Genomic DNA, 19,451 nt, shown 5'->3' with positions numbered 1-19,451 from the left:
GGAGCCCGTCTTGGCTCTGTACACAGAGCTGTTTACACGTCTGTCTCCCTGTTTGTACTGATTTTTTTTATATATAAATCTGTGTGAATAAAAAATAAACGTATTCCGTGTGTCAACACTTTATGTGGTGTTTCGAGACTGTTACACTCGACACACTTGAAACCCTCATCTCCACCTTCATAACCTCCCGCCTCGACTGGACCCAATGTCCTCCAACTCCTCCAAACCAAACTACTGATTCAGAACTGCGCTGCCCGTATTCCAACCCACACTAACTTCTGTCCCCCATCACCCCAGCCCTCGCCAGGCTCCACTGGCTCCCTATCGCACACACTAACCCCTGTACCCCCATCACCCCAGCCCTCACCAGGCTCCACTGGCTCCCTATCACACACTAACCCCTGTACCCCCATCACCCCAGCCCTCGCCAGGCTCCACCGGCTCCCTATCACACACTAACCCCTGTACCCCCATCACCCCAGCCCTCGCCAGGCTCCACTGGCTCCCTATCACACACTAACCCGTACCCCCATCACCCCAGTCCTCGCCAGGCTCCACCGGCTCCCTAACACACACACTAAACCCTGTACCCCCATCACCCCAGCCCTCGCCAGGCTCCACCGGCTCCCTATCACAGAACAGATCGATTTCAAGATCCTTTCATTTGCGTACAAATCCTTTCACACTTCCCTATCTCTCTGACCTGCTTTCTCGCCCTCTGTGGAACTCTCTTCCCCAAATGCCGTGGCTCCTGGATCCATTCAGAATCCATATCAAGGCACTGTTAGGTAAGTGTATCCGGGGATAACAGGGCAAAGGCGGGTAATTGGAGGATCAACCAAAATCTTATAGAATGGCGTAACAGACACGAGGCGCTGAATGGCCTCCTGTTCGTATGTTTCCTTTTCAGGACAGCAAACACCCAGTATTTGGGGGCAGGTTGTGCTTTCTGTAAGAAATAAATTCTACTTTTATTGCAGGATAAACACCGGCTTGACAAGGACAGTTTGGGCCAAAACAAGGTTTTTTTTTATTGGTTATATACACATGGAAATAAAATAATACTTGGTTGTCGGCTATAGTTCCATACACAAAAATGCTGTATTTACACTATATGTTGGGACATGAAACCACTCTGTTTCCCACTGATAACACCAGCCAACTCCTCGTTACGCATCTTGAGCTGACAGATAACATTTCTCTGAATGTCTCTAATCTCTGCACACGTACTTGTTTTTCTGGTTTGGTGCATAAACAAATATTTCTTGACATCACGCAGTCCTATTAACTGTTCTGCCTCTACAAATTTTTCATTTTTTGAATTTACAGACGATCAAAAGAATGAATAATCTTTCCGATGTCCTGATTGGAGATGCCCTTCACAGCAAGTAAGGTAAGGTAAGCTCGAAACCTTACGCTCATTCAATTCGTGGGCAGAACTCCCTGTGGGAACGTCTTTTCTGTTTCAATCTGAGAATTTGATTGTGGCGTAGATTGGGTTTATTGTGTCCGTCCAGTCCACCTTCGGAAAAATTAACAAAAAAATTGTCATCCCCAGATCAGGTGCGATTCCTTACCTGTCCAGCGCCTTGGGATGTCCTCCCAACGTGAAAGGCTCTGTGTAATTGTTGCTTGGAGTCCTGTAACTCAGTGGTTAGGGCGCTCGCCTCGCAAGCAAGAGACCTGGGTTCGATTCCCGGCAGGGCAAAAGGTTGGGCAAGTTTCCTTACCCGCACGCTTCCGTTTGCCTAGCGATAAGTAGGAACCTGGTTGCTCGTCAATTAGCGGATGGCTTTCCGCGGGGTAATAATTCCTTCCAAAAAAATAAAATAAATGGGTCATTCAATCCACGACTGTTTGTGGGACGCCGCTGGGCGCAATTTGCTGCCGCATTGCGCCCACCAAATATACAGTCGATTCACTTTCGATTATGTTTTGTGAAGTGCTTGGAGTCGTCTCGGAGATGCAATAAAGCGCTATATCAAATGCAAGAATTAATTTTAGTATTGGGAGTAGAGATTCTTCCCATTTAGTTCCCATTAACCACAAGCCACAAAGCCCTGTGCCTCATACTCTCCGGAATTAGGCGAGCTGGGCACTTATCTGCAGGGAGAGTATTCATTCCAACAATCTATCGCTGGAATTTCCAAGGAAATGGGATGCATGGAAATCTCAGCCTGGTTTGGAGACTGTTAAGCAACGCTGATGGGGAGAGAGTGTGCATTGCATTCCAGACGCAGGGAAATTTCCACGTGTTGGTGACACACATATGTGGAAATCTCAGTCTGCTTTTGACCTGACGCGCCACCCCCCCCCCCACCCCCCCAAAAAAAATCTACTTACAGTGTGCGAACTTCTCTCTGGAACTTGGCGTATCTCTGTGAAAGCAATTGCACCGCGTTACAATGTGATTCGGTTTGTTGCTTAGCGCCTCGTACTTCGGATGCGATGTTAAACCGTCTGCCTGTTTCAGGTGGACGTTAAAGATCCCGCAGCGCTACTCAAAAAGAGAGAAGAGTTTTTCTCTCTCTCTCTCTCTCTCTATATATATATCTCTCTCTCCCCCGGTGTCCAGGTCTGAAATCCCCCAAATTCAAATTAAATTATTCGATGACTTTACGGCTGTTTGTGGGGACGCTGCTGTGTGCAATTTTGCTGCTATGTTTTGCTCACAAAATATGAAGTCACTCCACTATACTGTGAAGCGCTTTGAGACGTCTCGACGATGTAATAAGATGCTGCGTTAAGTGCAAAGATTATTATTATTAATTCTGCCGTGTCACAGCATTCTCTCATCTCTGATGTACTGACAGCATCACCGTCCAGGGATGCACACTCCACCTTACCAAGGCAGGTCCAGAACCTTGGCCCCTTGCTCCTGCCCGGCCCGTCCCACCGTTGACCAATGCGCCTTTCTGCCCCCACCCTGTGGGACTCCGTCCCACATTCCCTTTGCCTCGCTCCCTCCCTCGCCTCCTTCAAGGAGTGGCTCAAAACCTCTTCGGCCGAGCCTTCGGTCACCCTCCTACCCACACACTCCTGATCCTGATCCCGATCCTGACCCCCGGCTCAGGTCCAGCGCTTTGGGACGTCCTCTTGACGTGAAAGGCGCTGTGTAAGTGTGATATTGCATTGGTGTAAGTAACTCTCTCACTGCCGGTTACAGTAACCTTGCCTTGTCACGGGTTTTACCTTCTTTTCGAAGTAAATAGTAAGCAATACCAATCAGGGCCGGAGCCAGAACACAGACGCTTATCAAGCCGATCACAAGGGGAGTATTCAGACCTGTTGTGTAGAGTTCACATAAAATATTAATCCCTAGGTAAATAATAATCATAATCATCCTTGCATTCGCTTTGACACGTCTTCATTATATTTAGATGATCCATGAGACAACACGTGGTTTTGCAGCTCGCTCTGTCAGCCTGTTATGCTGTTATTCGGTTGCACTCTGCTCTCTGAGTCAGAAGATTGTGGGTTCAAGCCCCATAGTCTAAGCTGACGCTCCGGTGGGGGGGGGGTGGGCTATTGCATTGTCAGAGCTCCCGTCTGCCTGTACAGGTGGACGTCAAAGATCCTAAGGCGCTATTCGAAAAGAGAAGGGAGTTTCTCTCTCTCAGTGGCCTGGCTGACAATCCCCCCAAATAAAATTGGTCACTCACACCATCACCGTTTGTGGGTCACTGCTGGGCAGCCACCTCTGTCGACAAATAAACAGTCACGACACTTTTACAGTATATCCTGTGAAGAGCTTTGAGATGTCTCGACTGTGCGATTTAGGCGCTACATCAAATGCAGGGCTTGTCATTACTAATAATAGCATCGCAGGATATTTAACGTCAACCGGTTCAGACAGACAGACCCTCCATTTAACCTCTTCTCTCAAAAGGACGGCTTTTAATGCCAATTCATTCTGTGGTCCACGCTGTGAGTTAAATGCAGACCTGGGGCCTCGCATTCGCAACCTCTCGCCACAGTGGTGAGAGCGCTTGCTGTAAGCTGAGCTAACCTGATCTTTCAGGAAGTGGTGTTCAATGAAAGCTGTCTAGCTCAGGGCAGATGGATTCAGCGACCATGTGTACATATATAGTACCTGTCACCCGGGGTAGTGTCCCAGACCACTGGGCAGTGGCAGAGCCTGATGCCAGAGGGCAGGGGAGGGTGACCGTAGGCACAGTCGAAGGGGAAGGTCTTCAAGCGCAACCTGAAGATGGAGAAGGAAGGGGGCAAGGAAGAGGAAGATTGTTCCAGGATTTCGGGGAGTAGTGACTGAAAGAGTAGTCACACTGACAACCCGGGACCACTGATGATGGAAACAGAGGGGATGAGGGACAAGCAGGATGAGACGAATGAGAGGGAGCCAGTGGAGCCTGGCGAGGGCTGGGGTGATGGGGTGGGGGACAGAGGTTAATGCGGGGATTCAACCCTGTACAGACTAACTGAGGGATGTTGTTTACTCACTGGGTTGGGCAACTCGCAGCTGAATCCTTTCACTTCTCAAAGGAGTTTGCAAGGTCTGGTGGAGAACTTGGCACTGGGCGAAGATGGCCTGGGGGCTTACATCAGGGCGAAGGCCAGTCTGGGTGACGTTGAACACGCTGGAAGCTGAGTAGGTCGAGTCGGGTTCCTGTGTCAGGACAGTAGTCCCACTGTCAGTGACTGACCTGTTGTTCAGCAGCCACACCAGGCTGATGTTTCTGGGGTGGAAGCCAGATGTCTTGCAGGTCACACTGACAACCTGCGACCCCAGGGTTTCTGTTGATATCCTCGGAGGGGCCGGGGGAGCTGGGCCAAAGGAAAGAGCAAAAGGTTGCACTCTGGCACCAAATCGTGGAGTCCTGTAGCTCAGTGGTTAGAGCACTCGCTTTGCAAGCGAGAGACCTGAGTTCAATTCCAGGCAGGTCGAAACCTTGGGCAAGTTTCCTTACTCCACACGGAGCCTAATAATAATCCCTCCAAAAAACCAAAAACAATAATAAAATTGGCATTTTCAATCTACGACTGTTTGTGGGACATTGCTGTGCGCAATTGGCTGCCGCGTTCGCCCACAAATTTACAGTCAATTCACTTTACAGTGTGTTCTGTGAAGCGCTTTGGGACGTCCTTCCGACGTGAAAAGCGCTATATCAAATGCAAGGATTATTATTATTATTATTATTATTAAATCCAGTCCCTGGAACTCTCCCAACGCTCTCCCTCAATCCCTCTTTTCTCCATTTTCCTTCTCAATTAATCACTTACTTAATTCATTACCTAATCAATCGCGCGGAATACACCGTAAAGTGAATTGACTGTATATTGTACGTGCAAAACGCGGCAGCCAATTGCGCACAGCAGTTACTGATCCACACACAGTCACGGATTGAGCGACCACATTATTATTTTTTTGGAACAGATTAATACGCCCGGAAAAAACGATCAGCCAATCGACTAACAACCAGGAACTTTAACAAGACTCGGGCAGCACGATTTAGGTGATTGCCAAAGTGATAAACTCACCCCAAGTCTGATCTGTTATAAATCGTATCGCCTAAGTTGCACATCTGCCCAAGTCCCATTGAATTTCCTATTATAATAATATAATAATGATAAAAAAATATTATTGATAAGTTTCGCATAACTCATACTCTGCGAAAGTCATATTCAATGTACGGTCCCAACTGATATGACTTATGAGAGTTTTACTGTAATCGCCTAATAATCCCTTCAAATAATAATAATAATTTGGTCACTCAATCCACGACCGTTTGTGTGACGCCGTTTCACCCACAGAGTGTACAGTCATTCCACTTTATGTTCTGTGAAGCGCTTTGAGACGTCTCGACGATGTGATAAGAATTCAAATGCAAGGATTATTATTATTATTTGTTATCGTCGTTAATAGCGTGACAATCTGTGCAGTTTGTGATCTCCTGCTGTCCCATTCCCCCGGCTTTCACCTCCCCCCCCACCCCCCCCTCCCCCCGCCTCCCCTACCCCACCCATCCCTCTGGCTCTCTCCAGCAAGTCTCGCTCACCTCTCACCAGTAAGTGGGTTCCGTTGCCTGTGCCATTCTCCATTCTGCCCTCTCCCGGGATCGTGACCTTGACGGTGCAGTAATAGACGCCGGTGTCCTGCACCGTGACGTTACTGAGGGTCAGTGAGGCGTTCCTCCCGTGTGCCAGGTCCCGAGCTGTGGGTTTGATCACCCGACCAGAGTACAGAGCATTGGTCTCGCTGATTTCGCTTTTGCTTGGCGTCTCCCTGTACCACACGGTCGACGCCAGTCCAGGCTGACCCCCGCTGTACTCAAAGAAGCACTGCAACATGGCTGCGTCCCCTCTCAGCAACACCAGGCTCTGCCCGGGCTGAGTAACCTTCAGCCCGAAGGCCCTTCCTGAAACAGCAAACGCACGGGCACAGAAACTCAACAAAGCCTTTCTCTCGGTTGCTCAACAACTGCAGCTCGAAACACGGGGAACATGGGAACAGGAGTAGGCCATTCAGCCCCACGAGCCTGTTCTGCCGTTCTGTTAGATGATAAAATAATAATAATAGTTATTGTCTAACAATAAAGCAAGGATTATCGTTAGATACGGCACCTGATTATGTGGTTGAGAGGTCTCTAAGAGCTTTCAAACCTCACGCACTTTGCACAGGATATACTCGAACGTGTTGTGACTATCTCGGGGGCGAAACACGGCGCACAGCAGCGTCCCACAAACAGTTGTGGATTAAGTCACCGCATTTTTTTTTTGAAGGGAATTATTATCTCTGGAATGCGATCCGCCAATCGACTAACACCTGAGTCCCTACTTACTGCTGCGTAAGAACAGAGGCGTGTCTTTGTGTGGAGTAAGGAGACTTGCCCAAGGTTTCAAGCCGCCCGGGAATCAAGCTCGGGTCCTCTCGCTTGCGGGGTTAGGGCGCTGACCACCACGCTTACGGAACTCGAACCGTGTGCCGTGCTATAAAACTCGCCGTCTTTGAGAGAGAGAGAGAGAGAGAGAAGGTGGGAAATAAAACCCCACTTGTACCGTGATGTTTAATCAAACTAAAAGCACCGACCTGCAATACCGAGCGAGGCGCACGCCGCGAGCAGCATCAGGCCGTTCATCTCGGTGAGATGGCGGGATGGTGAGTCGGACGCGCGGCGTGCGAGAGACACGCAGCCTATGTCACACGACCGGGGGCAGCCAGTGGAAAATGTGTGACAGACCGCAAAGGAGCTGAATGCTCATTCGTTGACGGGCGCTTCGGAAACACGGGCGGGTGGTTGCATTGCGCTTTGCACCATGGCACCTGCCTGAGCGTGTGAAAATGCAAATTATTTATAAGTGCGCGGAAGCTCATGCACCAGATTTTAGGCCAAGGATCCTGAGCGCCCTCCCTCCCTCCCTCCCTCCCCCCTTCTCTCCCTCCCCCACATTGGCTTAAAGAAAACAGTCACGCCGCGCTTTTCTGCGGCTGTTTCTTTGCCACGTTTCGTCTCGACGAGGGGCTGTTTAAAAAAAGAGTCCCACCGGCCCTGTCGCTCTGCGGCTCTGGATTTGTTAGACAGCGCGGGGTGGGGGGGGGGGGGGGGGGTGGGCCTCCGGTGTCAGAGCTTTGTCCCACTTACCTGACCTCCACCTCTCGTCAGGACTCTCGACAGGAAACTGCGGTTTCAAGGGCTGTAATGTATCCGCTGAATTACAGCACAATCTGTACAAACCACAGTCATTTTTGGACCTCATTTCCAATGGTAACCAACCCATGTTGCTTCCTGCGTGTATCGTGCACGAAGAGCACTTTCCCTTAGTACCCAACGCCCACCACCCGCCCACCCGCCCCCCGCGGTTTCGAAACTCATTCGACAATCAATAATAATAATAATCCTTGCTTTTGACGTAGCGGGGCTTCGAGACGTAAGCAGGGAGCGTCCCTCCGGGGGGGGGGGGGGGTGGGGAGAGAGCACGTTCAGTTCCAACCATCTATCTCTGGGAGGTCCATGTCCTCTCTCAGCTTGCTTTGGAGACTCTTAAGCAACGGTGATGGTTACCTTGTGAGGAACACAACAGAATAGATTGTGAGGTGGATTGACGGTGTGCTTTTCGTTTTGTGACTGTGCGTTTTGACCGCACCTGGAATATTGTGTGCAATTTTGGTTTCCTTAGCTGAGAAAGGATATACTCGCCTTGGAGGGGGGGCAACGTAGGTTCACTAGATTGGTTCCTGGCATGAAGGGTTTGACCTACGAGGGGAGGTTGAGTAGACTCGGCCTACATTCTCTAGAACGTAGAAGAATTCGAGGTGATCTTATAGAAACCTGTAAGATTCTGAAGGGTCTTGACAGAGTAGATAGTGTGGGACTGCTTCCCCTGGTTGGAGAATCTAAAACTAGGGGTCATAAGCTCAAGATTAAAGTGAATTTATGGAATTCTCTACCCCGGAAGGCCGTGGATGTTCAGTCATTGAACATATTCAAGACTGCGATTGATAGATTTTTAAAAACTAAAGGGATAAGGGATATGGGGATAGGGCGGGTAAGTGGAATTAGGTTAGAAGATCAGCCATGATCTTAAATGGCGGGGCACAGGCTCGAGGGGCTGAAGGGCCTGCTTCTGCTCCTATTTCTTATTTCTTATGCTCGGATGGAAACTCCCTCCCCATCGGCCTTCCCAACTCTTCCCTTCACAAGCTGCAGATCATCCAAAACTCTGAAGCTCGTGTGCTCTCACGCACCAGGCTCCGTGACCCCGTCCCTCCCACCCTCCCCGACATCCCTCAGAGGATCGAATTCAAGATCCTCGTCCTCAACTTCAAGGATGAGGATCTCTGACCTGCTGACTCTGTACTAACCTGCCCGCTCCCTCCGTTCAGCGGGGCTCTGGCCAGTTCCATGTCTTCCCCCCCGACCCGTCCTTTCAGCCTCTCTGCCCCCACGCTCTGGAACTCCATCCCACAGTCCCTTCGCCTCACTTCCTCCCTCGCCTCCTTCAAGTCCGGTCTCAAGACCTTCCTCTTCGATCGTGCCTTCAGTCGCCCTCCTACCTCTCTGCCTTCCCTCACCCATACCCCACCCTTCCCCCAGCTCAGGTCCTGACCCCTGACTGTCCAGCGCTTTGGGATGTCCTCCCGATGTGAAAGGTGCTCTATAAATGTAATTTTGTTGTTGTTCTTCTTCGTCTTCTTATGTTCTTATGAAATTCGGCAGCCAATTGCACACAGCAATTGTCCCACAAACAGTCGTGAATTGAGCGATCGCATTTTCTGGGGGGAGGTATTATTATCCCCGGAAAGCGATCCGCCAATCGACTAACTAACTGCTTGGTAAACAGAGACGCCGTCCGGTGTGGAGGGCGCTATATAAATCCAAGTTGTTGTTCTTGTCTGAGGGTTTCTGTATGACTTTAGGATGTTGTGATTGGTTTGTGCCACTGAATAACTTGTTCAGTCTTTCGCTTTAGAACTGGATAATTCAGGTCGGTGATTCTATCTAAATTCTTGTTAAATTCCCCTGAAATTTGTTTCGCATTCCCCCTCCTCTCCACTGAACACTTTTTTTTAACTTAAATTCTCCCTTCACACTGCAGGATGCTCTCTATGATACAAGTATCTGCGAAACACTTCCTGATTCGTGCGCCTTCACAGCTGCAGAACCTGTTCTGGTGGTTGATATGTGTCGCATTTTTTTTTAGACGCATCACGGGGTGGAAATCAGCCAATGTAAACGTAAACAAGCTCCGAAACCTTCTTACACCGCTGAAACGTCTCAAAGCGATCACCAGATTTTACTGTGCGTTTTGGATCGAGCGACCAATTTTATCTGGGGATTGTCAGACAGGATGACAACAGACAGGACACCGAGAGACAGAAACTAGCGTCTCTTTTCGATCAGGATCTTTAACGCCTGCCCGGACGAATGTGGCCTTGTTTAATGTCTCATCCGAAGGACATCTGAGGCCCATCTCTCAAGGGCTTAGGAAACGGAGTGACAGGTACGAAACAGAAAGCATCAAAACGATGCATATTCTACAGGTCTGTTCTTGTCTGAGCGATAAGAAACCTTTGTTTTCTCCCCACCCAATTCAGGAGCACATAGCAACAATATTAGTCTACCTGCACACTTGCCAGGAACGTATTGAGCTTCGGTTACTGCTGCTGCAGTGTCCTTCGGAGCGAGTCACCTTACTAGTTGTCCACCGTTAAATAAACCGAGGAAGCTCGATCCTTTCTCCAGTGACAGCCTTGGTTTCCGGACACGGAATATGGCTTCTCTTATTGCCCTGGGGTTGTTGCTTCTCTTGACAGCTTTATTGTCAGGTAAGAGACAAGGAACAAGACAAACAGAAATGTGGTGGATGTGGAGATGGGGTGAGTGTTGTGTGGATGTGAACGCCGCTGTTTTGCCCAGAAATCATATTTTCCAGCGGTAATGATTCCTTAAATAATCACTGACGCCGCTGTGCGCAACATTTCACCAACAAAATATACAATCAGTTCACTTTACAGTATATTCAGTGAAGCGCTTTGAGACGTCGTGAATACGTGATGAGGCGCCGTAGCAAATGCAAGGATTATTACTATTATTTAGTAAAGTAACTCTTTATTTTAGGAGGTGTCCTGTTTGTTTTGAGACACGCCCCTGACTCTAATATTTTTTTGAAGTGTTTGTTAACCCCGGAGAGTGATTTACTGCTCGGGAAACAGAGGCGTTCTGAGTCAGGAAACTTGCCTAAGATTTCGCCCGTGCCTGTGAATCGAACCTCTCGCTTGCAATTTCCGATATTATGGACGTCCTAGTGAGTACTTTTTTTAGTTTTTAAGTGTGAATGCGTTAAATAAACTTTCAGGAGACTGGGTGTTTGGAAAAGGATGGTTGCTCGGTAACTCGGAACCAAACCAAGCCTTAGGTCGTGTTGCTAACAACTTCACGAATTACCTTTCACTTCAAAGCGTCTCCGAAAGCTTTGCAGGTTCGATTTATTGTGTATGAAGTCAATCTTATGGAAGGCTGATTGAAGCCAGAACACTGATTCATTTAAAAAGCAACTTGATGCAGGGGTGGGGGAGATGGTAGGGTGGGTGTACGAGAGGGATAATAATAATAATAATCCTTGCATTTGATATAATAATAATAATAATAATCCTTGCATTTGGTATAGCACCTTATCACGTCTACTGGATGTCTCGAAGCGCTTCACAATTCACTGTAACGTGAATTGATTTTATTTTGTGGTTGAAACGCGGCAGCCAATTCGGGCACAGCAGCGTCCCACAAACAATCATGGATTGAGCGACCACATTTTTTTTAAAGGGCTTTACGACCCCTGGAAAGTCGACTAGCAGCCTGGCGCCTCCTTACTGCGAGGCAAACCGAGGTGGGCGGGGGGTGGAGTGAGGACACTTGCCTACGGTCACTCCCAGCCTGGGAACTGAACCTTGGGTCCTCTCGCTTGCCGACCACCAAGCTTGGCTCGGAGAGAGAGAGAGAGAGAGAAAGTGTGGCTTCTTTTGTTTTTTTGATGATACTTGAAATCGCTGAGGCGGGTGAATCTCTTCCTAGTGGCTCTGAAAGTGATGCTGAGTCCACAGATGCTGAAGACGGCCGTTGGGACGAACGTGACCATAAACTGCGATTTTGTCCCCGATGCACCTGTTGAACCCCAGTTCCTGTTAGTGAGCTGGAAGAGGAACAACGAGCTTGTGATCTCGTATTTTAAGGGTGGCATTCGTGTGTCCAGGGTTGGCACTCGGTTTGCTGGTGAGCTGGCAAAGGGCAAAGCAGCTCTGTTCCTCCCTGAGGTTGGTATTGAAGATCAGGGAGACTACGAGTGTACAGTCATCGCCTCACCCGACGAGGGATCAGCCACTTGCACTTTAAGGATATCAGGTACTTCTATCTCTTGTCCACTCTCCCTCCAAAGCTTGACAGTCATCGCAACAATAATAATCCTCTCGTTTGATACAGCGCCTCATCACGTCTTCGAGACGTCTCAAAACGCTTCACAGGATACACTGTAGTGCAGTGACTGTGTATTTTGTGGGCGAAATTGCCCACAGCAGCGTCCCCACAAACAGTCGTGGCTTGAAGTCACGAATTTTATTATTTATTATATTGAATGGCTTTGTTCAGCCATTCCATCTGATTGTCCTCTAACAATAATCATTATCTTGTGTTCAGCTTCCCCCAGTGTTCCCCCAGTTGGACCCCTGCTGGAGCTCAAGCCCGGGTTCAGGAGATCATTGCGCTGCGAGGCCTCTGGTTTCTACCCGGAAGAAATTTCCATTCTCTGGTTCAAGATCTCAACCGTCGAGACCCTGCAAGAGATGACCGGTCAGGAGATCCAGAGAGGGAATCCCGTGAGGAACAGCGACGGGACCTTCAGCGCTGTCAATGTCCTAACCCTAAGGGCGCCTCCAGTGGTGGGAGGTGACAGTTACATCTGTCATGTGAGACATGAAGCGTCCGAGACTCTTGTGAAACAAAGAGTGACCATCACAGTTATGGGTAAGTCACACTGTAACGGTAACCAAAGTGTAACAGTCAACCCTCCCATCCCCAAATGATCCAAAGTTAGGTGAGTAGAACAACACTTATAGGGTCAAGTTGGATGAACGTCTTGAAGCTCTTCACAGAGACGATGGGGATTTGAAAGGAAGAAGAAGAGTTTGGGGATGCTGATGCAGAGAGATGGATTTTATAAATGTTTTTCGAAGGTAAAGAGAGAAAACGTGCAGTGAGGGAATTCGGGGGGAGAGAATTATACTCGTTATCGTCCCAGCAAATGAGTGCTACGTTCTCTCATGTCTATAAAACGACAAACATTTCAACGCCAGTAAAAGTGCGGGTTTCAGCCTGGGCCTGACTCACCTCTAACTAAGTCCACCTACAGAAATCCTGGCCAGTAATTCTCAAACCAAAAAACGGACTCACTTATTTCGTGGCTGTTTGAGGCACTAAGGCAGAAATTGGCTGAAGCATTTGCCTACAAATGTGCAGCCACTGCACTCTACGTGACCCACGTCTGAATGTTTCACGTGATAAGGCGTTTTATCAACGTCACGGTGTTTGGCACCAAAATACTGCAAACTGTTTGCCACTGCAACATAAGGGGTTTCCCAGGCCCGAGAGGAAGTGCAATAGAGCGAAACAAATGATCCCTAATGTCAGAGCTATGAGCCTCGGGAGACAAGTTAAACTGAACGGTGGAACCAGAGGACATGGGCCGGCGATTCTGGGAGGCTACCTTGTGTGAGGGGAGCTATGTAACGTCTCAGAGGGGACTTTATAGAGCGTAACATTTTAAATAGGATTGAAAAAATAAACCCAGAGCAATAGTTTAGAAGATAGAACAAGAGGATACGGTTCAAGATCCTGGTCCTCACGTTCAAAGCCCTCCATGGCCTTGGTCATCCTTACTTCTGTGACCCCCTAACCCCCCTACCATCCTTCCCGCTCCCTCCGCTCAATGGGCTCCAACCTGCTGCACGTCTCTCTGGCTCGTCCGCCCCACCGTTATGGCGGGCGGGCCTTCGATCTCTCTGCCCCCCCCCCCCACCCTCTGAAATTCCATCCCGCAGTCCCTCCGCCTTGCCCCCTCGCTTGCAGCCTTCAATACCCGTCTCAAGACCCACCTCATCGACCGTGGCTTCGGTCACCCTTCTGCCCTTACCCTCCCCACCCTACACCCCTCATGATCGCAGCCACCAGCTCCCTGACCGTCCAGCACCTCGGGACATCCTGACTTGAAAGGCGCAGCATAAATGTCATCCGTTGTCGTTGCAGAGTTGCAAAGGGCAATTTCAGAACAGACACCAGGAAGTATTTCGTTATCCGTGTAATTAATGACTGAACAGGTTGCCAGGATGGTTGGCGGAGGCCAGGATACTGGAACTTGATGCTTGATGCTGTGATGAGAGGATGGTAGGGTGGGCCTTCTGGAGAGATGAGATCAGATCGGTTGAAAGGCTTTCTTCATCTGCATTAATCTGGGGAATCTTGTGAAATGCTAGAATAATTTTATCATTATCATCTGGTTTACCTTTGTGAAGTCCTGTAGCGTAATGGTTAGTGCGCTCGCCTGGCAAGTGAGAGGACCTGGGTTCAATTTCCGGGCAGGGCAAAACCTCAGGCACGTTTCCTTACTCCGCACCACACGCCTCCGTTTACCCAGCAGCAAGTTGGAACCCGATTGTTAGTCGGTTGGCGGATCGCTTTTGCTTGGGGTAATAATCCGTTCAAAGAAAAAAATAACAATAATAATAACTTGGTCACTCAATCCATGACTGTTTGTGGGACGCTGCTCTGGGCAATTGGCTGCCCACCAAATATAGAGTCAATAAACTTCCCAGTGTCGTCTGCGAAGCTCTTGGAGACGTCGTCTCAATGACGTGATCAGGCGCTGTATCAAACGCAAGGATTGTTATTCATTACTATTATTAGATTTGGCTCTGATCCTGTGATTTGTTTCCTTAAGGATCCCTTCCGTGGTATTCCTGGTTCTCTATCACTTGTGCTGTGATTTTACTGATGGCGCTTCTTGTCATTTTATCATCATAAAATATAAGCAACTGGTCGACCTTCCTTTATGCCTCAAGTGTTTTTCAAAAGGTAAGAGAACGTTTGCACAAATATCGTACGGGAACTCCGGCTCTATCTATGTAGCATTTCAGCGCATCCGGAATTTGATCAAATTCTCAAAAAGTCTTAATTTCTCAATCGGCTGCCGCGGTTCGCCCGCAAACTATTCAGACAATTCGCTTTGCAGTGTGTTCCGTGAAGCGCTTTGAGACGTCTCGAGGGCATGATAAGGCGCTACATCAAATGCAAGGATTATTATTATCATTATTATCACGATTATTGTCACTGAGCGCTCCCCCCCGCCCTTGAAATACGAGTCATCAATGTAAAATCTTAGGCTGGGCACTGGAGCTTGATGCTGTAATAATCCAGCGCTCTGAAACTCTGCCCTGCGTGAAGGGCGCTATATAAATGCAAGGTGTCGTTGTTGTTGTTACAGTTAAGGTGCAGATACTTCTGCAGCCAGCGGAGGCCCTGCAAGGCCAATTCACCAGTGGGATCTGTTCCTTTCGTGGCTGTTCATTGCAAGCGAGGAAGTGTGTCTTGGCCATAAGGAAAAACGACGTCGAAACCCAGGTCCTGGAGAGGCATTACGGAAGGGAAGACTCAGCCGAAAACAGGCTGAAGTTACTGGAAGATTCCATCAATCACTTCACCGCCTTGGGCTGCCCCGAGCTTTCACCCAACATCTTTATATCGTTTCCCGCGGATGCAAGGAAACACGACAGGGCGGAGTTTGTGTATCGGGTTATTGAGACGAGAACGCAGAGAACCTGGGAAGCCAGCACGGGTTTCACGTCATAGGAGGTGAGACCCCAGAGGACGATATCAGTCTTGTTCTCGTCGCTCCTCTGTTGTTTGCTCTCCACCTTCTGGACTCCTCTATGGCTGGCAAAGCCGATATCGTTGTCGGTGCCTTCAGCCGCAACGCCCCAAAGCTCTCCCTCAATCCCTCCGCCTTGCCCCCTGGGGGGAGAGCGCGGGGAGTGGGATTGAATTGGATAGCTCTTTTCAAAGAACACGATGGGCCGAATGGCCTCCTTCTGTGCTGTATGATTTCCTCGTTGGTCCCTCACAGACCCCTTCAACTAACCTTTTATACGCTTATAAAATACCTTAGGGTTCCCGCTAATCTTTTCTCATACAATCTCCTTGCCCCTATTATTTCCTTTTTTCAGTTCTCCTCTGTACTTTCTATATTCTATTTGATTATCTTCAGTATTTTGGACCTGACATTTATCAGAAATCTCCTTTTTCTGTGTTATTTTAATCCCGATTTCCTTAGTCATCCTTTCCCCTTGGTGTGGATGTATTTGTTCTGTCCCTGAACTATCTCCTTTTTGAAGGCTTTCTAGCTGTTTGTCTATATGGGATGCAAGGAATTCTCAGTTTGGTTTGGATATCAAGCATGGTGATGGGTTTTTGCATCTGTCAGACTGACCGCCCCCCCAAAAAAAACCCTATAGTGCCTTTTGCGTTAAAGATTCATTCAAAGGACCTTCAATACTAAGAAATTGTAAAGATTTACAAGGACAGTAGTTGCACTATTTCTTTTCGTGGCGCCATTGATATCTTGATAACAAGATTTTCTTAACAGTACCGCAGGATATCCAGCTGTTGGACCCTGGCCCAGTGAAGCACGGAGATCACGAGACTCTGATCTGTACTGTCACTCGGTTCAGCCCCAAAGCATTGACTGTCAAATGGGGAATCGGAGCAAAGGGAATTATCCGCACGTTCTCGGAGGAATCCTATGGACCACCGGAATATAAGCCGTCGGTTCAACGCATACGTTTTGCAGCGATTGAATATGAGATAAAGTCCCCCGAATATACCGAGAACAACGATAGGACCGTCAGCTGTAGCTTTGGGCTCGCCTTTCAGGTGGACGTAGATGCACATGACCAGCGCGAGTTCCTGTGTGAAATAAACCACGAGACACTGGATTCTCCCTTAAAGAAACGTGTGTGTATGACAGTAACAAGAGGTAAGTCGTTGTCATTCAGACCAACGCTTTCTCTAACTCCAGAAACCACATCTGATCAACTGTTACAACAGGAGAATTGGTGAGGTTATGGTATCAACCTTCGAAAATGATACCAAACTAGATGAACAGTGAGGAGGATGGTTAGACACTGTAGCGGGGTTTAAATAGATCAATGCAATGGGCAGATTGGTGGCAAATGAAGTCAATGACATGACGGCTGATGCATTTTGGCAGAAAAAATTGAATGGCAGAATCTTGCAAGGAGCAAATTACAATAGTGCCCTTCACGTCAGAAAGACGTCCCAGGGCGCTGGATGGTCAGGGGCTTTTGCACCTGAGCTGGGAGTTGGGGTCAGGAAAGGTGGAGGGCAGAGGGGTGGGGGCGGGTGGTTGGCCGAAGGCACGGTCGAAGAGGAAGGTCTTCAGATGGGACTTGAACATGGCAAGAGAGGGGTGAGGCGAAGAGATTGCGGGGGGCAGAGATGCTGAATGCCCAATCGGCAATGGTGGGGCGGGAAGTGCGGGGGGGGGGGCCTGAACAGACCAAAGGGGTACAGAGGAGATTTACAAAAATGATAGCAGGAATGGGAGGCTTTGTTATAAAGAGAAAAATCCGGTCTGTTTTCACTTGAGTAGAGAAGATTGAGAGGGGACCTAATAGAGGTGCACACAGCGAGGATGAGATTTGACAATAGAGAGAAACTATAGGGGGTGGCAATGGGGGGGGTGGGGTGGAGGGAGTGTGAGTGTGTAACAGGAGGATGTATGATGTGGGGGGGGGAGAAGAGGAGGATGGTTCTGGTGGGGATGGTCTGGTTGTAGAGAAGATTGTTCAGGAGATTGAGTGCTGTTGATCAGTTTGCCCATCAGCAGGAACTGAACCTATCGCGATCTTCATGCTCTCTCCACTCCACAGAGTGAGACAGCCTGAGCTGCTGTGTGACTGCACGTTCTACCCCGGGGATCGAACCATCCCCCAGCACAGAGCTGCCAGGAGAGAATCGGAGAAACACACAAGTGACAGCGTCGAAGCCAGCGGGAGTCGAGGAGCACGGAGCGACTGTAGTGACTGAGGGACACTGGGGAGATGTGCTGGTGTGTGTTTGCGAGAGAAGCGGTGATGGGTCTCTGGGCCTTAGTTCACACCTTTCCATCGATGCTGACGGGAGACAGCAACAATACGCGCTTCATTAGGTGCTTAATCACAGGGGAACATCTCAGAGACGATGTGACCCACAGAGAAAGCTGGGAAGGGAGTTGGGATATCATAGAACCATAGAATTAGACTGCACAGAAGGAGCCATTCAGCCTATCGTGCCCGTGACTGCTTTTGAAAGAGCTGTCCAAACATATCCCGCTCCCCGCTCTCTCCCCATACGCTTCGGGGAAGAGTGTTAGAGAGAGGGGAGGATCCTGCTTCACCATCATTGTGGAGTCCTGTAGCTCAGTGGTTAGAGCACTCGCTTTGCAAGCGAGAGACCTGAGTTCAATTCCAGGCAGAGGGCCAAACCTCGGGCAAGTTTCCTTACTCCACACAGAGCCTAATAATAATCCCTCCAAAACCCAAAACAATAATAAATTGGTCATTTTCAATCCACGACTGTTTGTGGGACATTGCTGTGCGCCATTGGCTGCCACGTTCGCCCACAAATATACAGTCAATTCACTTTACAGTATATTCTGTGAAGCGCTTTGGGACGTCCTCCCGACGTGAAAAGTGCAATATCAAATGCAAGGATTATTATTATTATTATTATTATTATTATCATTTCAAACCCAGGGATGGTGTATGCTTTCTGCCTCTGCATCTGAGAATTCCTGTGACGGTCATCCCAGCTTTGTGACCACGAGGTGTGGAGGACTGACCACAGTGCTCAGTGCAGGAAAAAAAAACAATTTGGTCACTCAATCCACGACTGTTTGTGGGACCCTACTGTGCGAGTGTCATGGGCATATTTTTTTTCAGGGATTGCCTATCGTTGATCTGCTACATTTTAAGAAAAACATTTCAATTAAGCTGCAAAAATAGGAGGTGCACATTCCACGAAATAGTAACAGAGGAAACCACACAGAGCTCAAGAGAGATACATCTGTACTAATATATTCTGCAACAAAGTAGAGACAGAGAAAAGCACGGGCATATTTTGGGCGGAAACCTCGTATCATTACATAAAGTGTAATATTCTAATAAAAAGCATAATAATCTAATATAAAGTGTAATAAGATTGGCATCTACATTGCGTATCGGACCATTTGGTCGAATTTATTATTTTTGTAAAGAAACTATTCCAACCACAACAAGTTACACTTGTGTAGCGTCCTTCACGTTGGGCAATCGGGGAGTTGGGGGGTCATAAGGAGAGGAGGGCGGGTGGGGGGCGGGAGGTTGGCTGAAGGCACGATCAAAGAGGAAGGTCTTCAGACTGGATTTGAAGGAGGGAAGAGAGGGGATGAGGCGGAGGGATTGTGGGATAGAGTTCCGGAGTGTGGGGGCAGAGATGCTGAACACCTGACTGGCAATGGTGGGGCAGGAAGTGTGGGGGGACCAGACGGAAGCCACACTCAGTCTTCTATCCTCTGGCACCGACCTCCTCAACCTCCCCGGCCTATCCCTCAGGCGTACCGAAGAGGTACGCAACCCAGGGGTCATGTTCGACCCGCCGCCGTCCTTCCTTCCCCCTCGTCCAGTCCCTCCCTGACCAGGACCGCCTTCCTCCACCTCTGCCGCATTGCTCGCCTCTGACTGTACCTTAGCCCAGAAGCAGCCGAAACGTTAGCCCACGAGTTCATCGCCTCCCGACTCGAGGGGCTGAGAGGGGGAGAGAGAGTGGCACAGAGAGGGAGAGAGAGAGAGAGAGAGAGAGAGAGGCGGGGGCTTTTCAAATGCCCTCTTTGCCGGTCTCAAGATCCTCTCGCTC

At 48.9% G+C, this 19,451-nt stretch overlaps 1 protein-coding gene across 4 annotated transcripts; it reads left to right on the top strand.

Moving 5' to 3' along the window:
• The first annotated feature begins 1,331 nt into the window (after positions 1-1,331).
• Positions 1,332-17,850, top strand: LOC103171992 (natural cytotoxicity triggering receptor 3 ligand 1-like). Of its 4 annotated transcripts, XM_042344893.1 has the most exons (9): positions 1,332-1,393; positions 9,661-9,960; positions 10,055-10,285; positions 11,529-11,855; positions 12,147-12,473; positions 14,443-14,576; positions 14,986-15,353; positions 16,144-16,533; positions 17,450-17,850. In XM_042344893.1, the coding sequence occupies exons 3-6, from the start codon at positions 10,231-10,233 to the stop codon at positions 14,523-14,525; spliced, it is 792 nt and encodes a 263-aa protein (XP_042200827.1). In that variant the 5' UTR covers positions 1,332-1,393; positions 9,661-9,960; positions 10,055-10,230; the 3' UTR covers positions 14,526-14,576; positions 14,986-15,353; positions 16,144-16,533; positions 17,450-17,850. The 4 variants fall into 4 exon arrangements, with proteins under 4 accessions (XP_042200827.1, XP_042200825.1, XP_042200826.1 ...); XM_042344891.1 differs by having other exon boundaries at positions 9,661-10,285; XM_042344892.1 differs by having other exon boundaries at positions 1,356-1,398; positions 9,661-10,285.
• Positions 17,851-19,451: the final 1,601 nt, after the last annotated feature.

This window comes from Callorhinchus milii, unplaced genomic scaffold, assembly GCF_018977255.1.
Source record: "Callorhinchus milii isolate IMCB2004 unplaced genomic scaffold, IMCB_Cmil_1.0 Scaffold30, whole genome shotgun sequence".
Taxonomy (NCBI): Eukaryota; Metazoa; Chordata; class Chondrichthyes; order Chimaeriformes; family Callorhinchidae; genus Callorhinchus; species Callorhinchus milii.
The sequence above is the reverse complement of the archived record's forward strand: the minus strand, read 5'-3'. Positions and strand labels throughout refer to the sequence as shown.

What these genes read in the sequence shown, in the direction of transcription:
- LOC103171992 (XM_042344893.1), top strand. Translation starts at nt 10,231, where the DNA reads ATGGCTTCTCTTATTGCCCTGGGGTTGTTGCTTCTCTTGACAGCTTTA. An exon ending in TTGCACTTTAAGGATATCAG is followed by an intron (nt 11,856 to 12,146) that starts GTACTTCTATCT and finishes TCTTGTGTTCAG; the next exon opens with CTTCCCCCAGTGTTCCCCCA. An exon ending in AGTGACCATCACAGTTATGG is followed by an intron (nt 12,474 to 14,442) that starts GTAAGTCACACT and finishes TGTTTCCTTAAG; the next exon opens with GATCCCTTCCGTGGTATTCC.